General features: G+C 32.3%; 1 protein-coding gene across 1 annotated transcript in view; it reads right to left on the bottom strand.

Moving 5' to 3' along the window:
• Positions 1-20,935, bottom strand: part of LOC139516257 (eIF-2-alpha kinase GCN2-like) — a 37,831-nt gene extending 16,896 nt beyond the window's left edge. The window contains exons 1-9 of the mRNA XM_071306254.1: positions 20,699-20,935; positions 19,611-19,735; positions 18,460-18,562; positions 17,146-17,319; positions 14,325-14,405; positions 13,768-13,952; positions 8,892-9,019; positions 7,485-7,645; positions 544-654 (exon numbers count right to left, since the gene is read on the bottom strand). Of these exons, the coding sequence (XP_071162355.1) occupies positions 544-654; positions 7,485-7,645; positions 8,892-9,019; positions 13,768-13,952; positions 14,325-14,405; positions 17,146-17,319; positions 18,460-18,562; positions 19,611-19,735; positions 20,699-20,803 (1,173 nt within the window). The 5' untranslated portion in view covers positions 20,804-20,935. The remainder of the gene's footprint in view (positions 1-543; positions 655-7,484; positions 7,646-8,891; positions 9,020-13,767; positions 13,953-14,324; positions 14,406-17,145; positions 17,320-18,459; positions 18,563-19,610; positions 19,736-20,698) is intronic.
• Between the last annotated feature and the right edge of the window lie 664 nt (positions 20,936-21,599).

Genomic DNA, 21,599 nt, shown 5'->3' with positions numbered 1-21,599 from the left:
GTACATTCCACTTATATATTTTCCATATTCTGCTGAACAGATTTTACAATTTAATAACAGGTTCATCTAAATACGTATTAGCAGTATAGTTGAGATTAACATGCAGCAATTCTAATAATGTAGATCAGGATTTCCTGTGGCACATATGAAAATACTGAATCTGCTTCTTATCTACACTGGTAACAAGGATCTCTAAGGAGGTCTCCTTGTGGGGTCCAATCCCAGATCCCGCATATTGTTTAGTGAGAACTCTATTTCCCACTTCTCGTTGCCATAAGAGCACATGTAATTAACCATGTACCGCCTGTCTTTGTTTCCCCGTTTTCACACTTAATCATTCAACTTTCATGTGTCACGCTTAAAAAAAATCAGCCAATCCCACATCACGCTTAGACCTCAATGAGTCCCATCTTTAACATTGTTCTGTTACAATTTATTTTCAACCAAAATTCTGACATGTATGAATTTTTCTCAAAAAATGCTAAAATCTTTATTTCTCCTCCCTTGATAATATGAGACAATTTCATAAAAATATTAACTTACATAAACTGTACATTTCCCAGCTTCCTGTATATACTTTATAGCTAAGTAGTGAATTAGATTTTTATGTCGTAATCGAATCAAGCTGTGTATTTCTTGTTCAATGCTTGTAATCTAGAATAAAGAAAGCAAGAAATTCAATATGTAAATAAGCCTAGACCTTTTTTTATATTACAAATATACACTCTTAATACTGTGGATTCATTATTAATTGTTAAATACCAATTTTTGTGGACTTCTTTGGTAAAGATGAACCATGTTCAACAAATGATAAATTTTCTATAGGCTTGTATGCAGACTTTTGCAAATTCACAAAATCAACTTTCCACCAACATGTACGTTTTTAGGTACCCACAAAATTAAATGAATACACAGTAGGTTAAAAAATAAATAGTTCTTTCACATTATTAACTTAAGATTTTATACCAACATTGGGGAACAAAAGTAAGATCATCTACTTATAAGATACAAGTACAAATACTGTAAATTGGTCTGAACAGTCAACTGAAAACTGTGTATCATATTAGAATTAGGTGTAACTGGCAGATCTATGATGGTTTTTGTTTATTATATTGTCAGCTTTTTTACCCTCATCACAATTTAGAGCTTTATTTGTTGTATAAACACCTGCATACTTGTGGAAGATTTTTAACTGACCTCTAGATGGTTTTTGGTTATTTATGTCATTGGGTTGCTGTCTCATTTACACATACCCACATTTGTTTATGTTTCACATGTATAAATCTCATCCATACAAAGTAAATGACAACTACACAAGAAGATATGCAAACCGAAAATTTTATATTCAAAGGGAAATAACTCTAGCTTTTAAATGTATATTAGCAACAAGGGAGACATGTATAATGTGTATGCTCATTAAACTGACTACAACCTACATAGTATGGTACCTGATAGAATATAAAATTGAGAATGGAAATGGGGAATGTGCCAAAGAGACAACAACCCGACCATAGAAGACTACAACATCAGTTAATTATAGCTGACATTGTCACTTTCCTTGTTTGCAAATACAGAGTAAGCTGCCTAATCCGTCACCTGAGTATTCCAACATCCTGCTTTAACCAAAACATTTTTCGGGTTCCAAAATAGGGCTATCTTTGCAGAAAAAAAACACAGTATTGCGACACCATGCTTAATAAGACTTTTTTTGGGTCCCCCAGTATGTTGAGGGGGGATAGGACCTTTATCGGGACTCCGGGATCGGGTGTTTTTAAGCTCGGAATTTCAGGACATACCCCTTCGGGATCCAGGAATTCTTTTTTTCGAATTTCGGGATCCGGGATTTTTATTTATTTAAATTTGGGACCTCGGGATTTCGTGTTTTTAAGCCTGGGATTTTGGGATCATGACCCCTCCTATCCCCCCTCTATGTTGGATAACACAGGTTACACTGTATATTTATATATAAGATTTCTTTTTACATAACTTTAAATAAAACTGTCAGTGTGTGGACAGATGATTTTGAGGTTGTAAATTATGATGACATTTTTGGTAAATCTTAAATGTTTTTTTGCATGCAAAATTTTTGAATTTTCACATTTTTTATGACGATCTTTCACTATATTTATAGTCAGTGAGTAATTGAGAAAGAGAAATCGACAAAACCTTTCCTCATAATAATCAGTGTTTGCATAGGTGGATCCCGGTGGGCCCTGTGGGAAAAATTTGGTTGATTATATAGTTGTTAGAATAATTCTTTCTCAAATGTATACATTTGTACATGCATGTATCATAAGACTCAAACAAGTAAACTTATTCATAATTAACTAGAGAAGCCTGTGTCGCTCACCTTGGTCCTTGTGAATATTAAACAATGGACACAGATGGATTCATGACAAAATTGTGTGTTGGTGATGGTGATGTGTTTGTAGATCTTACTTTACTAAACATCCTTGCTGCTTACAATTATCTCTATCTATAACAGTACTTTCTGTGGAAAATGCTATTGAAAATCTTCAAATTTTAAGAAAATTGTTAAAAATTGACTATGAAGGGCAATAACTCCTTAGGGGGTCAATTGACTATTTTGGTCATACTGACTTATTTTTAGTTCTTACTTTGCTGTACATTATTGCTGTTTACAGTTCATCTCTATCTATAATAATATTCAAGATAATAACAAAAAACAGCAAAATTTCCTCAAAATTACATATTCAGGGGCAGCAACCTAACAACCGATTATCCGATTTATCTGAAAATTCCAGGGCAGATACATTGTAGATCGAGACCTGATCAACAATTTTACACCTTGTCAGATTTGCTCTAAATGCTTTGGGTTTTGAGTTATAAGCCAAAAACTGCATTTTACCCCCATGTTCTATTTTTAGCCATGGCAGCCATCTTGGTTTGTTGGTCGAGTTACCGGACATATTTTTTTAACTAGATACCCCAATGATGATTATGGCCAAGTTTGGTTAAATTTGTCCCAGTAGTTTCAGAGGAGAAGATTTTTCTAAAAGATTACTAAGATTTACGAAAAATGGTTAAAAATTGACTATAAAAGGCAATAACTCCTAAAGTGGTCAACTGACCATTTTGGTCATGTTGACTTATTTGTAGATCTTACTTTCCTGAACATTATTGCTGTTTACAGTTTATCTCTATCTATAATAATATTCAAGATAATAACAAAAAACAGCAAAATTTCCTTAAAATTACCATTTCAGGGGCAGCAACCCAACAATGAAATGTCCGATTCATCTGAAAATATCAGGGCAGATAGATCTTGAGCTGATGAACAATTTTACTCCTTGTCAGATTTGCTCTAAATGCTTTGGGTTTTGAGTTATAAGCCAAAAACTGCATTTTACCCCCATGTTCTATTTTTAGCCATGGCAGCCATCTTGGTTTGTTGGTCGAGTTACCGGACATATTTTTTTAACAAGATACGCCAATGATGATTATGGCTAAGTTTGGTTAAATTTGGCCCAGTAGTTTCAGAGGAGAAGATTTTTCTAAAAGATTACTAAGATTTATGAAAAATGGTTAAAAATTGACTATAAAGGGCAATAACTCCTAAAGTGGTCAACTGACCATTTTGGTCATGTTGACTTATTTGTAGATCTTACTTTCCTGAACATTATTGCTGTTTACAGTTTATCTCTATCTATAATAGTATTCAAGATAATAACCAAAAACTGCAAAATTTCCTTAAAATCACCAATTTTGGGGCAGCAACCCAGCAACAGGTTGTCCGATTCAATTGAAAATTTGTGAGGGGATATATCTTATTCTGATGGACATTAAAATCTTGAAAGATTTGCCCTAAATGTCTTAGTTTCAAAGATATAAAGCAAAAACTGCATTTTACCACTATGTTCTAATTTTAGCCATGTCGGCCATTTTGTTTGGTAGGCTGGGTCATCGGACACATTTTATAAACTATAAACCACAATGATAATTGTGGCCAAGTTTGGTTAAATTTGGCAAAGTAGTTTCAGAGAAGAAGATTTTTAGAAAAGTAACAAAAAATGACGAAAAGTTGTTAAAAATTGACTATAAAGGGCAATAACTCCTTAAGGGGTCGACTGACCATTTTGGTCATGTTGACTTATTTGTAGGTCTTACTTTGCTGAACATTATTGCTGTTTACAGTTTATCTCTATCTATAATAGTATTCAAGATAATAACCAACCAGATGCTCCGCAGGGCGTAGCTTTATACGACCGCAGAGGTTGAACCCTGAACGGTTGGGGCAAGTATGGACACAACATTCAAGCTGGATTCAGCTCTAAATTTGGATTGTGATTAAATAGTTGACACAGCATAGGTTTCTGACACAGAATGAATGTGTTCTAATGAACTTAAAATTTTTGTTTTCTCTTAGAGCAATTCACTATGCTGTTCAATATTAATCCTCTCAAAATAATGTCTGAAGAAATTTTGTTTTTTATTTATGAAATTTCAAATGAGAAAAATTGAACCCAATTTTTTTCATCACATCCCCCTTTCCCTTATTCCAAAACTAATCTCAATTAAAATTTCTAATGGAGTTTGCAACAATAACTACTCATTTAAATACATCATAAAATATTAAGATGTAAAAAAACTGCTTGTTATCACTGAATGGTAAAGATTATTTTAATTTATCAGTTGGTAGTCAAAAGTGAATATACATTGTATATTGTATATAACAAAGATTTAAGTTGATTCTGGACAAAGAAAGATAACTCCAATTAAAAAAAATCTTGCTATTGCACAATATTTTGCAATTAGATATTTCTTGCTTACTATTCTGGACAAAGAAAGATAACTCTAATTAAAAAAAAATTGCTATTTCACAATATTGTGCAATGAGATATTTCTTGCCATTGCGCAATACTGTGCAATTGAAAAGACTTGCTATTGCACAATACTTAATATAATAATTTTAGATCCTGATTTGGACCAACTTGAAAACTGGGCCCATAATAAAAAATCTAAGTATATTTTTGGATTCAGCATATCAAAGAACCCCAAGATTTCAATTTTTGTTAAAATCAGACTAAGTTTAATTTTGGACCCTTTGGACTTTAGTGTAGACCAATTTGAAAACAGGACCAAAAATGAAGAATCTACATACACAGTTAGATTTGGTATATCAAAGAACCCCATTTATTCAATTTTTGATGAAATCAAACAAAGTTTAATTTTGGACCCCGATTTGGACCAACTTGAAAACTGGGCCAATAATCAAGAATCTAAGTACATTTTTAGATTCAGCATATCAAAGAACCTAACTGATTCATTTTTTGTCAAAATCAAACTAAGTTTAATTTTGGACCCTTTGGACCTTAATGTAGACCAATTTGAAAACGGGACCAAAAGTTAAGAATCTACATACACAGTTATGACAGTTAGATTCGGCATATCAAAGAACCCCAATTATTCAATTTTGATGAAATCAAACAAAGTTTAATTTTGGACCCTTTGGGCCCCTTATTATGTTGGGACCAAAACTCCCAAAATCAATACCAACCTTCCTTTTATGGTCATAAACCTTGTGTTTAAATTTCATAGATTTCTATTTACTTATACTAACGTTATGGTGCGAAAACCAAGAAAAATGCTTATTTGGGTCCCTTTTTGGCCCCTAATTCCTAAACTGTTGGGACCTAAACTCCCAAAATCAATACCAACCTTCCTTTTGTAGTCATTAACATTGTGTTTAAATTTCATTGATTTCTATTTACTTAAACTAAAGTTATTGTGCGAAAACCAAGAATAATGCTTATTTGGGCCCTTTTTTGGCCCCTAATTCCTTAACTGTTGAAACCAAAACTCCCAAAATCAATCCCAACCGTTCTTTTGTGGTCATAAACCTTGTGTCAAAATTTCATAGATTTCTATTAACTTAAACTAAAGTTATAGTGCGAAAACCAAGAAAATGCTTATTTGGGCCCTTTTTGGCCCCTAATTCCTAAAATGTTGGGACCAAAACTCCCAAAATCAATACCAACCTTCCTTTTGTGGTCATAAACCTTGTGTTAAAATTTCATAGATTTCCATTCACTTTTACTAAAGTTAGAGTGCGAAAACTAAAAGTATTCGGACGACGACGACGACGACGACGACGCCAACGTGATAGCAATATACGACGAAAAATTTTTCAAATTTTGCGGTCGTATAAAAACTGCAAAATTTCCTTAAAATAGCCATTTCACAGGCAGCAACCCAACAACAGGTTGTCCGATTCGTCTGAAAATTTCAGGGCAGATAGATGTTGACCTGATCAACAATTTTACCCCTGTCAGATTTGCTCTAAATGCTTTGGTTTTTGAGTTATAAGCCAAAAACTGCATTTTACCCCTATGTTCTATTTTTAGCCATGGCGGCCATCTTGGTAGGTTTGACGGGTCACGCCACACAATTTTAAAACTAGATACCCCAAGGATGATTGTGGCCAAGTTTGGTAGAATTTGGCCAAGTAGTTTCAGAGGAGAAGATTTTTGTAAAAGTTTACGGACGATGGACGACGGACGCAGGACGACGGACGACGGACGCCAAGTGATGAGAAAAGCTCACTTGACCTTTCAGGTCAGGTGAGCTAAAAATGGTTAAAAATTGACTATAAAGGGCAATAACTCCTAAAGTAGTCAACTGACCATTTTGGTCATGTTGACTTATTTGTAGATCTTACTTTGCTGAACATTATTGCTGTTTACAGTTTATCTCTATCTATAATAATATTCAAGATAATAACAAAAAACAGCAAAATTTCCTTTAAATTACCATTTCAGGGGCAGCAACCCAACAATGAAATGTCCGATTCATCTGAAAATATCAGGGCAGATAGATCTTGACCTGATGAACAATTTTACTCCTTGTCAGATTTGCTCTAAATGCTTTGGGTTTTGAGTTATAAGCCAAAAACTGCATTTTACCCCCATGTTCTATTTTTAGCCATGGCAGCCATCTTGGTTTGTTGGTCGAGTTACCGGACACATTTTTTTAACTAGATACCCCAATGATGATTGTGGCCAAGTTTGGTTAAATTTGGCCCAGTAGTTTCAGAGGAGAAGATTTTTGTAAAAGTTAACGCAGGACGACGACGGACGACGACGACGCCGGACGCCGGACGCCAAGTGATGAGAAAAGCTCACTTGGCCTTTCGGACAGGTGAGCTAAAAATAAGTATAAATATATGTCTTAAATGTATTGTATTTGTGTTTGATTACTGAATCCTTTTTAAAATTCAGTCCAGTATCTTATATTACCCAGCATTACCCAGTAAAACCCAGTAAAACCCGGGTTTTCCCAGTATTTCCCACTGGGCTGGGCAATACTCATAAAACCTGGGTTTTTGCCAACCCTGATGAAAATAGCTGCTTGGAAAAAACTAGAATGAATCAAACTACTTAGACACTGATAGAATGTTTAAATTGTTATTTATTTCATTTTTTGACGTTAACCAATTAGGTTTTGAACGCATTTTTTTCATTTACCTGTTTTAAGTAAGTAGCACCCTCCTTATCTTCATAATCAACTCTTTGAGTTCTCTTCTGTTTTATATGGCGCCACTTTAAAACCCATTCTGATATAGCTACTAATTCTCCATTGGCTGTATCTATCCCAGCATACACCGTACTTCCATGGACGCTATGACCTAAAAAAAACCAAATATATTCTGTTAAAATTAATTTGCATAAAGCTACTAATTCTCTGCTGGATGTATCTATTCCAGCATACACTGTACTACCATGGACGCTATGACCTACAAAAACAAATATTCTGTTAAAATTCATTTGCATAAAGCTACTAATTCTCCATTGGCTGTATCTATCCCAGCATACACTGTACTACCAAGGACACTATGACCTACAAAAACATATGTTTTCTTAAAATCCATTTGCATATTAACTGTCAAGGAGCCAATTATAAATCCAATCATTAACACAAAATAAATAAATATGGATTTTTATTTGATTTTCGGTGTTTTAACACCCCTTTTAAGCACCACATTTAGGCTATTTCATGGTGGCCAGTTCTTATTGGTGGAGGAAGCCTAGTGCCCAGAGAAAACAACTGACCTTCGATAGGAAAACTGACAATCCGATCATTAACACAAAATAAATAAATATGGATGAATGGACATTCAACATCAAAAGACAATAATAGTGTTGAAGTTTCAAACACTCCTTACTGTCCTGTGCTTTGCAGAAAAACAGTGAAGCCGTGGAGTAGTGGTTAGTGCAGCGGACTTCTAACACAAAGGTCCCTGGTTCCATTCCCTTTCCAAGATGAAAATTTCAGGGACTGAATTTCGGCTCTCCCTTAACACCATTTGCGAGTATGGTCTCGAGGAAACGACGATAGTCCGTCAGAAGGGGATGATAAAATAATGTGTGACCCGTGTTAAGAGAGAGACATATCTCTTGCATGTTAAAGACACCCTTGTAGATTTCGAAAAAGAGCAGGCTAATGCTCCTACAAGGCAGCACTCGCACCCGCAAAGTGGAAAGGGATTAATATAAGTTGCAACACTTGTTTCCCAATCCACTATAAATAAATATGTTTAAACTAGTAAAGCAGTGAAACCAAAGGCTTCTATTAGGTATCAATTCTGCCAACTGATATACAGACCCTTTCCTGCATAAATATCCAATCATACTTTTGAGAAAAGAAATATACTATATTTTCCCATAAAAATTTCAAGGACAAATTCTGTACATTTGTTTATGAAAAATTGTGCATTTACCCATTTTACACTTCTAAACAATGAGATGCACAAAGTGAAAACATTACCTAAACATGTGCCTCTATGTATTGTTCTCTCTGATTTAGTATTGAAGGCTATAACCACTATCCCTCCAGTATGATCTTTACATTGGGGATGTATTATAAAACATTACCTAAACATGTGCCTCTATGTATTGTTCTCTCTGATTTAGTATTGAAGGCTATAACCACTATCCCTCCAGTATGGTCTTTACATTGGTGATCAGAATCATCGGTATCTCTCAATGGGGTACTGGTCCTCCTGAATATATCACAATGGAAAATGTAAAATAAAATAAATTTGAGGCTCAAAAATCACACACTTGGATAGAAGCATGGTTACTGAAAAACTGCAAGCAGGACATACTACATGTGCTTTTTATATGGATCAATAATAAACTGTTGACAATCTTTGATTAGTAGAGGTCATATCATATAGAATATCTATTAAGTGCTATTCCATTACAATGTGTGTTGGAGGGTAGGTAGGGATTTTTAATTATTGACTGTGAGTCAAGGGTCTTTTTTTCAGTATGCTTCTATTACTGTTGTGCAAATTTATCTTAAAAATGGTTCTTGGTTGTAGGGATTTTTTGAAAGTCCCTTCCTAACCTCCCACATACATTTTAAATGAATAGTCCTGATTATTTTGAGTACTCATTTATATTTTTTTCATGTTTAAAGCCAGTGATTTCAAAAGTTTTCACTTCCTCAAAGTAAAAAATAGTTTCAGATCTCGTATCATGTGACAGATCAGTCCATCTGTATGTTATTTATTTTTTCATACATTTATCAGGGTTTCCGCTGGCAGTCGCCATTTTCGCAATTTGCGAAAAAATAATAATCGTGGCGATAAAAATTCGTCATTTGCGAAAGAATTTGGCGAAAGAATTATATAGAATGATTTGTTTTCCTCCATCTTGTTTATTTACTTTTTTCGAGTTTCTCGGACTTTACCGGATCAGACAATACTCGGAATTCCTCTTGACCTCATTAAGGTTTGGACAGAAAATCAATAATCAGCTGATTGCATTTTATAGCTATCGACAACAAAGGACTAATTAATAAAGGTGTTGATAGACAAGACAATAGACAATATTTTATTGGCACAAACGCATTTACAATAAATGGTAATGACCGAATGGATAAACAATTTGCTATACATGGTAGTACAATACAAACAATTATATATATATATATGTAAATAAACGATTAAAGGTATAATGAAAATCTATTACAATAGATTACTTCTTGCATTAAAACAATTTGTTACGAAAGAGGAAGATAATTTTAGTGCCTTATAAGATGTATTATTAAGTATAAGATTTATTATATTTTTATCACACAATGTGGTTACACTTTTTCCTGTAATATTAAACATTTTTAATACAAAAGACTCTCTAATACTGGAGTAACCGCTACAGTGTAGCAACATGTGCTGTTCATTTTCAATTTCGCCACTTTTACAAATTTCACAAATTCTTTGATCTCTGGGCATTTTTAAATATCTTCCTCTTTCAATGGCAAGGTTATGAGCACTAACTCTTAATTTACATAATGATGATCGATCTGATCTATTTTTTAAAGCATCAACATAACCTGCCCGTTCATTAATTTTGTAGACACTCTGGAAAAAAATTAATTTAGGAGATTCTGAAATATTTGCATGTTGTTCCTGAAAACCCTGATCAGTTGATTGAATTGTTTGACAAAATGATATGGTTAAATGGCTTTCGCTAAATGTCACATACGGAATTGATTTACCACTTTGCGACGCACGTGTTTGAAGCAAACTTTTGACGTCTCCTCTCCTTTTAAAGATAGTTTAGAAAAGAAAGCTATTGTTGTGACGAAAAATGTTCAAAAGCAAGAAAAATCTCCGATTTAAAACTTTAATTATCCTTTGACTTTAATATCGGTAATTGATTAGGGAGACTAGTTTAAAGTCGTTTGAGTGACACACTTGTTTCAAGCATAGTTTTACGTCTCAACTTTTTTATTTACGATGGTCAAGAAAAGAAAACTGTCGTTATGAAGAAATCCATCCAAAAGGTTGAGAACAAGCCCTCGAATGGGAGTAGCTCTTCAATGTAATGACTACACATGACACGAGGGATCAATTTCATGTGATAAAAGCTTTTGTTTTGTTGTAAAAACCTGCACTTCTTAATACAAAAGGGAACATGAGTATTTTTCTTTTAAGAAACTTTCCCTACGAACTATACTGGTATTATATAATCAAAACATGTCCATTAATTTTGTTATATTCCAGGACTTATATCTTCTTTATTATTAAAAGTATAGTGGCCAAATCATTTAGAAAAGTTGTTTAAAATACAAAGAATATTTTTCCCTTTTAAGTTAAAAAAAAATCTGTGATTTTAAAGATAATGTTTAGTGTTTATTCATTAAAATGTTAACTCTAAAATAAGTTTGAGAGCATAATCATAGACACAATGGGGTAAAATCATCTTATTTAAGGGAGCGGGGGGGGGGGGGGGGGTTAGAAAAAAAGGTAAATTTTAAACGAAAAATATAGTTATGTTACTTGGCGAAAAAAATAATAAAGTGGCGAAAAATATATTGTTTTGGCGAAAGAGGTGGCGAAAAAAATAATTGACCCAGGGGAAACCCTGCATTTATTATCATCTTTATAAAAGTTTAAAAGCAATCTGTGCATAATATGATAAAATAGTACATTAGAAAGTTTTTCTAAAATACATGATAACTCAGTTATTTTGCTAGCGCTCATCACTTTCGTATTTTACGAAAGGGTTTTCTCATTGCCAAAAGTATTTCAAATCAATTTCGTCACTTTAATTTTGAAAGTGTAAACAAAATTTTGCAATAAAAACTATAAATCTACCTGTCTTCATGTTTTTGACAAGTTTTCAACAGGTGTTACAAGTTGTGATTACAACTAATCCGCTTATCGTCATCGGATGGGTCACTAATCTGTTAATTATTAATAAACCCCATAATTGAATGACCATCATAATTATCTCCCCAGGAAAATCAGTCAGTCGGCATTTCAACAACCAGGAGTATAGTTTCGTCATTTAATCAAAATTGAAACACCCCGGACAGTTCGCATTTGAATTTCAATATTTCTGAAACGATCACAATCTGAAGTTCGTTTGTCGTAGATTTGTCATTTGAAGGCATTTTCATCATATTTGATTTAAATCAAAAACTTTCGACAATTTCCATTTAAAATAAAGAACTTTAATGTGTTTATTCAAAACTTTCACGAGTTAAACAGGTGCTTCCTGTATTGTGTTCTACGCATGCGTGAAAGTATTCCTTTGACTATTGAAAGACATTAAAAACGTAAAATACGAAATCATTTAGAATCAATTAAACGAGAGAAACAAATATATATCTCTTACTAAAGGAATTTAAATCGAAAAATGATAATTTCCTGATGAATCCGGACTCTTTTTGAATTTATTATCCACGTGTCACTTCCCGTTATCGTTTCATTTTAAAACCAAAAGTAGTAAACGTGATCTATTGTTGATTTGTTGACAACCTCCTTTCAGTCATTATAATAGTTCCAAAAAGGATTTTACACATTTCCAACTTGATAGAAATGATTTCCAAATATCGATTTAGACCTTTTATAAGGATAATGATTATGCAGTGAGTTAATTTCTGCTGTGATTCCTTGTTTAAAAAAATTAGAATCCAACTATGTTTCCCTATTCCAATGCATTGATCGTCCAAAAAAGGGGGTCAACCCCCAGAACACCCCCCCCCCCCCCACCCCCTCTGGATCCACCACTGATAGTTTCAGAGAGATTGTCCTTATAAAATCTTTGCAAATTCCATTGCTAGTACTTATTGAAAGGAAACAATGTGCAATTGATAAAATTACTTTTTATAGATATAAGAAGATGTTGTATGAGTGCCAATGAGAGAACTCTCCATCCAAGTCACAATTTGTAAAAGTAAATCATTATAGGTCAAAGAACGGTCTTCAACACAGAGCCTTGGCTCACATCAAACAGCAAGCTATAAAGGGCCTCAAAAAGTAACTAGTGTAAATTATTCAAATGGAAAAACCAACAGTCTAAACTATATAAAAAACTAGAAACGAGAAACACTTATGAACCACATCAACAAACGATATCCACTGAACATCAGGTTCTTGACTTACATGTATTTGAAGCAGCTATATTTTCTTAGTCTAGTTGTCATAAATAGAAAAAATATGAATATTTTAACATGTGTATTTTGAATCTGCAGCCATTACGTGTGTTTAGTTTGCCAAATGAAAATTCGAAGAAAAAAAAATATGTCAACTTGGGTTCAAGTATATGTATGTAGATTTAATACCGCCAAAACATAGCACATATGCATGTCACATCCGGTTGCATACAAAAAGGGTTGAAAAACAAATATTCCCTTGAATTTGACAGTTGTAGGAAATTTATACTACATTAGATTGCAGTAAACAATTTTCTGTGTCATCGACATTATATCTTGTGTGTTTTAAAGCAAAATTATTTTTTATTTGGGGTTTCTATAGATCATTTTGGAAACTTGAGGTTATATGGTCACTAAAATTTGTATACAGGAAGAAAAAGCGTGAAAATTTGATTGGTTAACTTCCAGTTGTGGTTATTTTCTTATATGCACTGAAACATTATTTTAATTTTGTCTATAATACTGGACAGGATAAAAATTTACTTATGCAAAGTATTTCTTTATTTAAAAGAGAAATATAATTCTGCCAAATTGTTGAAAAGTGCAAATTTAACAAAGACTAAAAGGGGAAGATCGATGGTGGTATTACACCTGTAAAGCAAAGTGAAGTTCCCAATCTGATGGACATATATCTACTTGAACTTTCATCTTTAACCATTTTAAATCTAACTGAATTTAAATTCTTCAATTAGTTATACATGTTATACATGTACTATCATTAAAAAAAACTTTTTCTTAATAAAATTTCATTTTGATTGCTTTTTTTAGTGGACATAAAATAAAAACATAACAATTACATACCTTCTTTTTTTATCCTGGTTATATTTATTCTCATTAATTGGGAGCATAATTAAGGGGGAGGGTGAATGAGACATTCTTGGTCTTCTAGGAGTACTTGGGGTACCTATTGGGGAACATGTTGGTACTTCAGTAATAGGAGTAGCTGGTACAGCTTTCTCTGGCTCTGTTGGTTTCTCATCAGATATCTAATTATAGAAATAAACAGATTAATATATAGATCATATTAGGAAGATCATGCTACGAAAAGATTTGTTTCAGTGCCATACTTTTTTTAATTTATGCAAATAAAATTGGGTAGCTATATTCATTTAAGATATCTATTTTCTGCAGTCAAGCATATAAAGTGTAAAACACATAGATGGTTAAATGACTGTTCTACTGTATGTCCAACAGCAAACATTTCAATAATATTTAATGTGAAAAATTTATCAGGTGAATATTATTTGTACTTTGATAACATTGAGAAGAACAGATAGATTCATAAACCAGAAAACATAAAACGGCCCCTGAAGTTCTATGATAGACATATTAGAAAAGTATAAACATTTGAATTGTACCTGTTTGGTCTCCTTTATTTTCTTTGTTTCTTCTTTCAGAGCATGTTGTCTCTTCTGTATTTCATCCTCTAGAAGTTGTCTCTGAAACAGGCAAAGCACAAGATTATAAGTTAATGAATAAAATTCATGTGTGTGTCTGAAGTTAAATTCAAAGAAAAAATGAACATTGAATTTGGTGCATCAAACCTTTTTAACCCTGTCACATGCTTTATGCACCTGTCCAATGCCAGGAGCTTGTATTTTAGTGGTTGTTGTTAGTTCATGTCTGTAATATTTGTTTTTGTAAACTGTTTTCTTATAAATAAATTAGGCTGTTAACTTTCTCCATTGAATTTTTTCATCTCTAAGCTTTTTATAGCCAGCTGTACAGTATGATTTTCTAATTGTTGAAGGTCTTACAGTTGCCTATAATGGCTTACATCCACTTCACTTGAACTCTGTTTGATATTTATCTCATTGGCAATCATACCACATCTTCTTATTTTTATACAGTACCATTCTTTTACATTCAATAAATATATGACATATCATTGAGATATTTGATTTATTCTAAATATAGAACTTTCAGTATTTTACACATTATTTTACAATTATTTTGCAATAATTTAATTTTGGATGTAACGCGTTTTTTGATTGGCTGACGTTATTTTGCTATCAGCCCATAGACATAATTTAGTCATGTGACCGTGACGTCATCAACGTTTTTTCATGGTTTTCTACGGTTTAAAATGGAATTTAGAATTAAATTATAAGAAATGACTGTAATATTTTTTCTGTCTATTCGAAATAACATAAAAATGTGATGCACACTGTTGAATAACCCGCTACACGCGTTATTCAGTGTGCACCAAATTTTTCATGTTATTTCTTCATAGACAGAAAAAATATTACAGTCATTCCTTAAATGATCAAATAGTTTAACAATTGAATCCCCATATAATATATTAATTCATCTTTGTTTCTAAGTCTTGTTAGTTATTTATCTTATGAGGTACACAAAATGTTACAAACTTGCTTTAATCAACACTGCTGGAAAGTTTTGTTTTCACAATAAACAGAAGATACTTGAACATCATGTAAACAACTTCTATGTTCACATTAACTCAAAATAAAAGAACATGAAAATCTATTTTTTAGCAAATTGATACTTACTACCATCCCCTCCCTAATCTCAAATATCTTTCACAACTATATCTAAAATCTATTTTATTGATCTAGAAGTTGTAACAAATGTAAAAGTCCTACATTTAACTAAATCAATCCAAAATTTATAGGAGTTGCACAATGTTGTTATTGAAAAAATTCTTAGAATGTCACAATGAAATTCTCAGTTGTCTAGCAGAAATTGCAGAATATAAAATGCTAAAAGGGATTTTAAGTCTATGTTAATAAGTATTATTGAACATTGTATTTAATTGTAAAAAAAATTATATAATTAATTTCAGATCAGTGTATAATATTATTATTGAACATTGTATTCAATTATACTATTCTAACATGAAATAAAAGAAAATAATACTTATCTATATGAAACCCTGTTCTTATAGATACTTACAATTTCAGGGTACCTAATACAGTTAAAGCTGTAGCGGTAAGTATTATTTACAGTTTTGATAATACTTATTAATTAGTTTATTTGGAACTCTTATCTAGGCTGTCAGTGGGGAAAAGATCTCACCAATGCAAATATTGTAGTTTTGTGCTAGAGTTATTTCCCTTGAATTTTATATAAATATTTTAATAATAATAGTTGAAATTAAAAGATCACTCAAATGGTACATATACATGTAAAATGCAGTTTTCTGTATAGATTTAAAAGCAAAATTAATTATAAAATGTTGACTATGATTTAAGGAAAATATCACTATTTCCATGGTCCCATTGTGATATTTGATAACACTGTCTTTCCAGAATACCGGTATATCATTAATTTTTAATTTTTTTTTAAAAGAGGATAACTCCATGGTATTGAGCTACATGATATAAAGTCAAAGTTCAAGGGTAAATCACTTTATTACATTGGTTGCAATGAATTACATTGATTTCCCAGTTAAATAAAAACCGATAATTTCGCATGTGAAATAAACGTAGTTATTTCACTCTCTGACGTCATACAACAATAGGCGTTGTCAAGACATCGATAACGTCGGATCAAAACAAATTGTCAATGCGTAGGAAAAAGATATAGTTTCTTACATTTTCTACATTAATTTCATAAAAAAAAAGCCATTTGCCAATGTAATAAAAAGAATAATTAATCGCTGTATTTGAATATCAAAAATAAGACAACTTGTGACCGAATGCCGCTATGGATTAAACTTGTGCTGCGCACTCGTTTAATCCATGCGTCGTTCGGTCACGCGTTGTCTTATTTTTGATATTCAAATACGGCGATTAGTTATACTAAAAATAATAATCAAACAAAAACATCAAATATCTCTGTTTCTTGTTTTCTTTTCAGAAAATCAAATGTTTTCTGTTGTTCTCAATTTTGTTACGTCATTTCAAACAATTTGATATGAAGTAGAGAGATGTTTTAATTTGTTGCAATTAGTCACATTATCTTTTTTTCAATTGCTAATTGATTTCATTTGATTTTATGTGTTTGAACCCAACTTTTAAGAACTGCTTTTGGGCTATTTCATGGCAGCCAGTTTTATTGGTAGAGGAAGCTGGAGTGCCCAGATTAAAACACCAACTTTTGATAGGAAAACTGACAATCCTGGTGCTAATTCATTTGAGAATAACTTCATGGTTTTAAATAATATGGTTTTAGGTCAAAGGCAAATCACTGGTATAATCAAACACAAACACTGAATACCTCTTTTTCTTCCTTTCTTTTCAGAAAATCAAGTCTTTTCTGTTGTTCTAATTTTTGTTTTTCCTGTTGTTTCAATTGGTTACTTAACATTTCTTCATAAAAAGATTTCTGTGGACCTTTGTAGTTATCACGAAGAAATGTCTGTACATGTTGAGCTAGTTCTAGAACCATAACCTGAAAAAGGTATAAAATAAGAAATGTCTGTACATGTTGAGCTAGTTCTAGAACCATAACCTGAAAAAGGTATAAAAAAACAAATTCTGCAACATTTTAAATATTTGTATATAACAGGCTAGTATTTCAACTTATTTTGCATTATATTGTCTTTAAGCATTGCATAACACTTCCATACAATGTATTTTGTATAGATAATGTTGCACATGTTGTGCGCCATATAGAACATTAAAATACAGAATAAACATGGAAATTATTAAAAATTCAAGCACAAGAAATTATGCAAATTCAATAATTAAAAATTATTCCAAGTTGAAATAATAGCCTATTATATTAAGTAATGAGATGTTTTAAATTTGTTTCAGTTGGTCACATAATCTTTTAATACTGATGATAAACAATTTAAATGAAAATGTACAATATTTCCATGGGGTTAATCTATCATTTATAAAGGTCTAACATGGAATTAACATGTAAAAAATTGGTAAATTTTTCATGTGGAATTTATTTTCGCTAATAGACAAACTCATGAAAATATGCCCTGTGACAGACATTGAGTAAATTTGACCCTTAAAAAAAAGGAACAGGAACAAGAAAAAAATAATTTCAGGAAAACTTTATCTCCTATGCAGATGTGAAATGCTCTGTAAAAACTATTCACAAAAGTTAATAGGAAAAGTACTGCATTTTTTGCAAGCATGTCCTTTTTACAATTCACTTAAACTAGAATCTAAGAAAACTAATGTCAATATTTTTTCAAATCTGGCAAATATTAATTTATAAAAATTCTTATCTGGATCATGATAAATGAAGATTTAGACTTTAGTACAGTATTTAGTCTGCATCTAAATAAAAAAAAAAATCCAGACAAGACAAGAGAAAGAGAAATAAAAGTTAAAGTGAAGAAACAGAGTTATCCCTCTTTGTACAGGTTCTCTCCTCCTCCTCATATGTAACATTTCTAAATTGGTTCAGGATATATGTTAGAGTGCATGGGATGTAAATGTTTGGGTATTGCATGAACTAAAATGTATTATGTCTCTTTAGTTTAAAAAAAATGTCAATCTAAATAAATAATTGTAGTCACATGACCAGGCTATTGTACAAAATGTAGGTTATTTTATGTTGCACATAAGTTACCTCTCCAACCATTGATTTGGCACGCTCTATAAGTTCTGTATTCAACACAGCAATTTGTTCATTAGACAGTCCTTTGGCATTTTCTAGACTTATTTCTGGTACCCTTTAAAAAGAAAAGTCTTAAACAGTATTACATCTTTGAAGATATGTCATGTATGTTATTTATCAAAAAATTATCTCCCTTGTATACACATGTAATGAAAATACCTATAGTTAACAAATCTTTAGAAGTGTAAAAATTGTAGAGCTATTATTTTGTTTTAACTGCTGTGCTAACTTTTGTCATTTAATTCTCCTAGCAATTATATCAACTAAATATTAAGGACAAAGTTGTGCTCACAGAAGTCTGTACATTTGTACATGGCAATGTTTTGTTTTGTTTAATTTCTTTGTTAGGTTGCATTCCTTCGGACTCATGTCATACATGTACACTTGTTTTAAATTTTGTGATTTTGAATACTGAACACTTTCTGCACAAATTGGTTCCCTTACTTTTGTTGCATTGCTGGTACGGCAACATCTGCAGCTGTTTTCATGAAAGTAAACTGCAATTTACCAAAATAAATGGGTGTGAATTATTATGTTTAAGGTAGCACAATACAAAGATTTTGTCACTCCCAATCAGACAACTTTAAACTGATGTAATTCAGATCATCCTTCTTTATATTTTATAAATGAGGTACCAAAAGAACTGAGACACAGTTTTGGAGGTCAAGCTGTGTTGTACAAGAATATATAAAATATTTTGGGATGCTATGAAGAACAAAGAAGCTAAATTCATTCAAGTATAGACATCACAATATGGCAACTAATTACATAACAATCAATGATGTAATAATTATTTCATAATGAAATTATTACAATTTGAAAGATTGATCCTTCTTTTTTCTTTTGATACCTCATTTATAAAATTTAAAGAAAGATGAGTGGAATTACATCAGTTTAAAGATGTCTGATTGGGGATGAAAAATATTTGAATTGTGCTACCTTAACACCATCAAATGTATGAAAGTCTCTTAAATTGCTTGTACACAAATGTATGTGTTGTTTCTCTATTTTCCAAGTGTCTTCCCTGGGCATCGTGTACATTTACATTTAAATCAGTCCGTACACATACAAATTTATCTATAATACTTTTTTCTTAAACTTACAAATCAGGATATTTATTTGGACATTTAATAACCATGTGAATCATACTATCACTGTCTGTCGTCCCTGCTACACTTTCTGACTGCTGCTGTTTCAGTATCAAACATATATGCAAAGGTCTCTCAACCTTAAAAAACACAGAAACACAGATTAATATACATGTACAATATATGTATACATTACTGGACGATGAAAGGGAACTTTTAGTACATTGTTTTGCTCAAAATTTCTTCTTTTTCAATTTTGTAGTGATTTTTCACTTTGAATATGGTGATTCATAGTGAAATACGATAAACCTACTTTGACCTTTAATGGTTTACTTTCATAAATTGTGACTTGGATGGAGAATTTTCTCATTGGCACTTATACCACATCTTCTTATATCTATTTCAATTTGCATAATTTTTTAACTGTGCATTTTTGCTTTTGGTTTTTTAATACTTGTGTGAGTTTGTGGTCTAGTGTCTAAGACCTATGGCTACAATGCTGAAGGTCTAGAGTTCGATTTTCTCTCGGGATGCTTAAAATATCAGTACATCAATCAGAAGGGTGTTTTTGACCCTTTCACACACATCTCTGGTACCCAGACCAGAGTTAAAACTAGAATGGGTACTATGGGGCCTTAGTTGCCAACTTGGTCGAATTTGCTCCCTACTTTGACCTAGAGATCAATCTGCCGATATCTCTTCGGTTTGTCTGTTTCCACTGAGCAGTCAAGTGGTTCTCTCAGAGTACTTCTTCCTCCACCATATTAAAAGATTCGGCCAGTGTCTGGTGTCCTAGACTCCTAACACTCCCTGGTTATGGGTTTGGGGATTGTCCTTTTAAATATTGAACATTGTAAATACATTAGTGACATATCTCCATTAATCCTGATAGGGAGTGTACATGGATTCGACTGTACCCTTGCAGCTCTTGAGAGGTTCTTCGGATAACAGAGGAACTTACTAATACATACAATGTACATACTCTTACAACATAGGACCTAGACAGACACAGGAGAAATTTGTGTAAGTAAAACTACTTTAAATTGCAATAAGTAAATACGTGTATGAATTATAATGCATAGCCCATGTCGTGTACAATATACCTTCCATGCGACCTTCTTTCTTAGATCGACAACATCATCCATGTAAACCGCTTGCAAAACTTGCCATTCCTCTTCTTGACGCTGAAGAAGAGAGTCGTCGGCCATTTCATAAATAGCACAAACTCCTATTATCCTCGCATAATACTGCTTTCAACGGCATTTTATCTTCAGGATACGATAGCACTGAAAATATGAGTTGTTTACATTTTTAACGTTTCATCATCAGTTCGTCGGAACCGGAAACCCACGCGAGAAGCTAAAACTACCAACCAATCCCGACCTCGTACCTCATTAAAAAAAAACACAGTGAAGTCGCGTCTTATTACGTTAGGCTATCCTTTTGTCAAAATTTAAGCAAACAACAAAGCTTATTGCACTGAATGATCGATTACCTTTTCGGTTTGTTTAAAGATATTTACCAAGCATCATTAAGAGGTTAAACTATCAAAAACTAAGGTGCATGATTTATTTTAAGACAAAAAAAACCATCCTTTTGAAATTTAAGTCTGTTAATTATATTGAAGTAATCTTTTTTTATTATAGATCAAACTTTTTTAGTATTGTCATACACGTGAGAGGTTTAGCTAGCTATAAAACCAGGCTGTTCAATCCAATCAAAAGACAATGCCTGTACCAAGTCAGGAATATGACAGGTGTTATTCATTCGTTTGATGTGTTTGGGTTTATTTTGCCATTTGATTAGGGACTTTTTGTTTTGAATTTTTCTCGAAGTTCAGTATTTTTGTGATTTTACTTTTTTTATATTGTTCAAAAATGTTGATATTTTTCAAGTTTTAATTTATTTTTTTTTTGTATATATGTCTCTGCTTTTGTATTAGTTGTTTTTGGCTTTGAACTAGCTGCCAGTAACTGCGTGTACTCTCAAATTGATCAGTATTTG

The sequence above is a fragment of the Mytilus edulis genome, chromosome 3 (assembly GCF_963676685.1).
Source record: "Mytilus edulis chromosome 3, xbMytEdul2.2, whole genome shotgun sequence".
NCBI lineage: Eukaryota > Metazoa > Mollusca > Bivalvia > Mytilida > Mytilidae > Mytilus > Mytilus edulis.
This window is presented reverse-complemented; position numbering and strand designations above follow the sequence as displayed.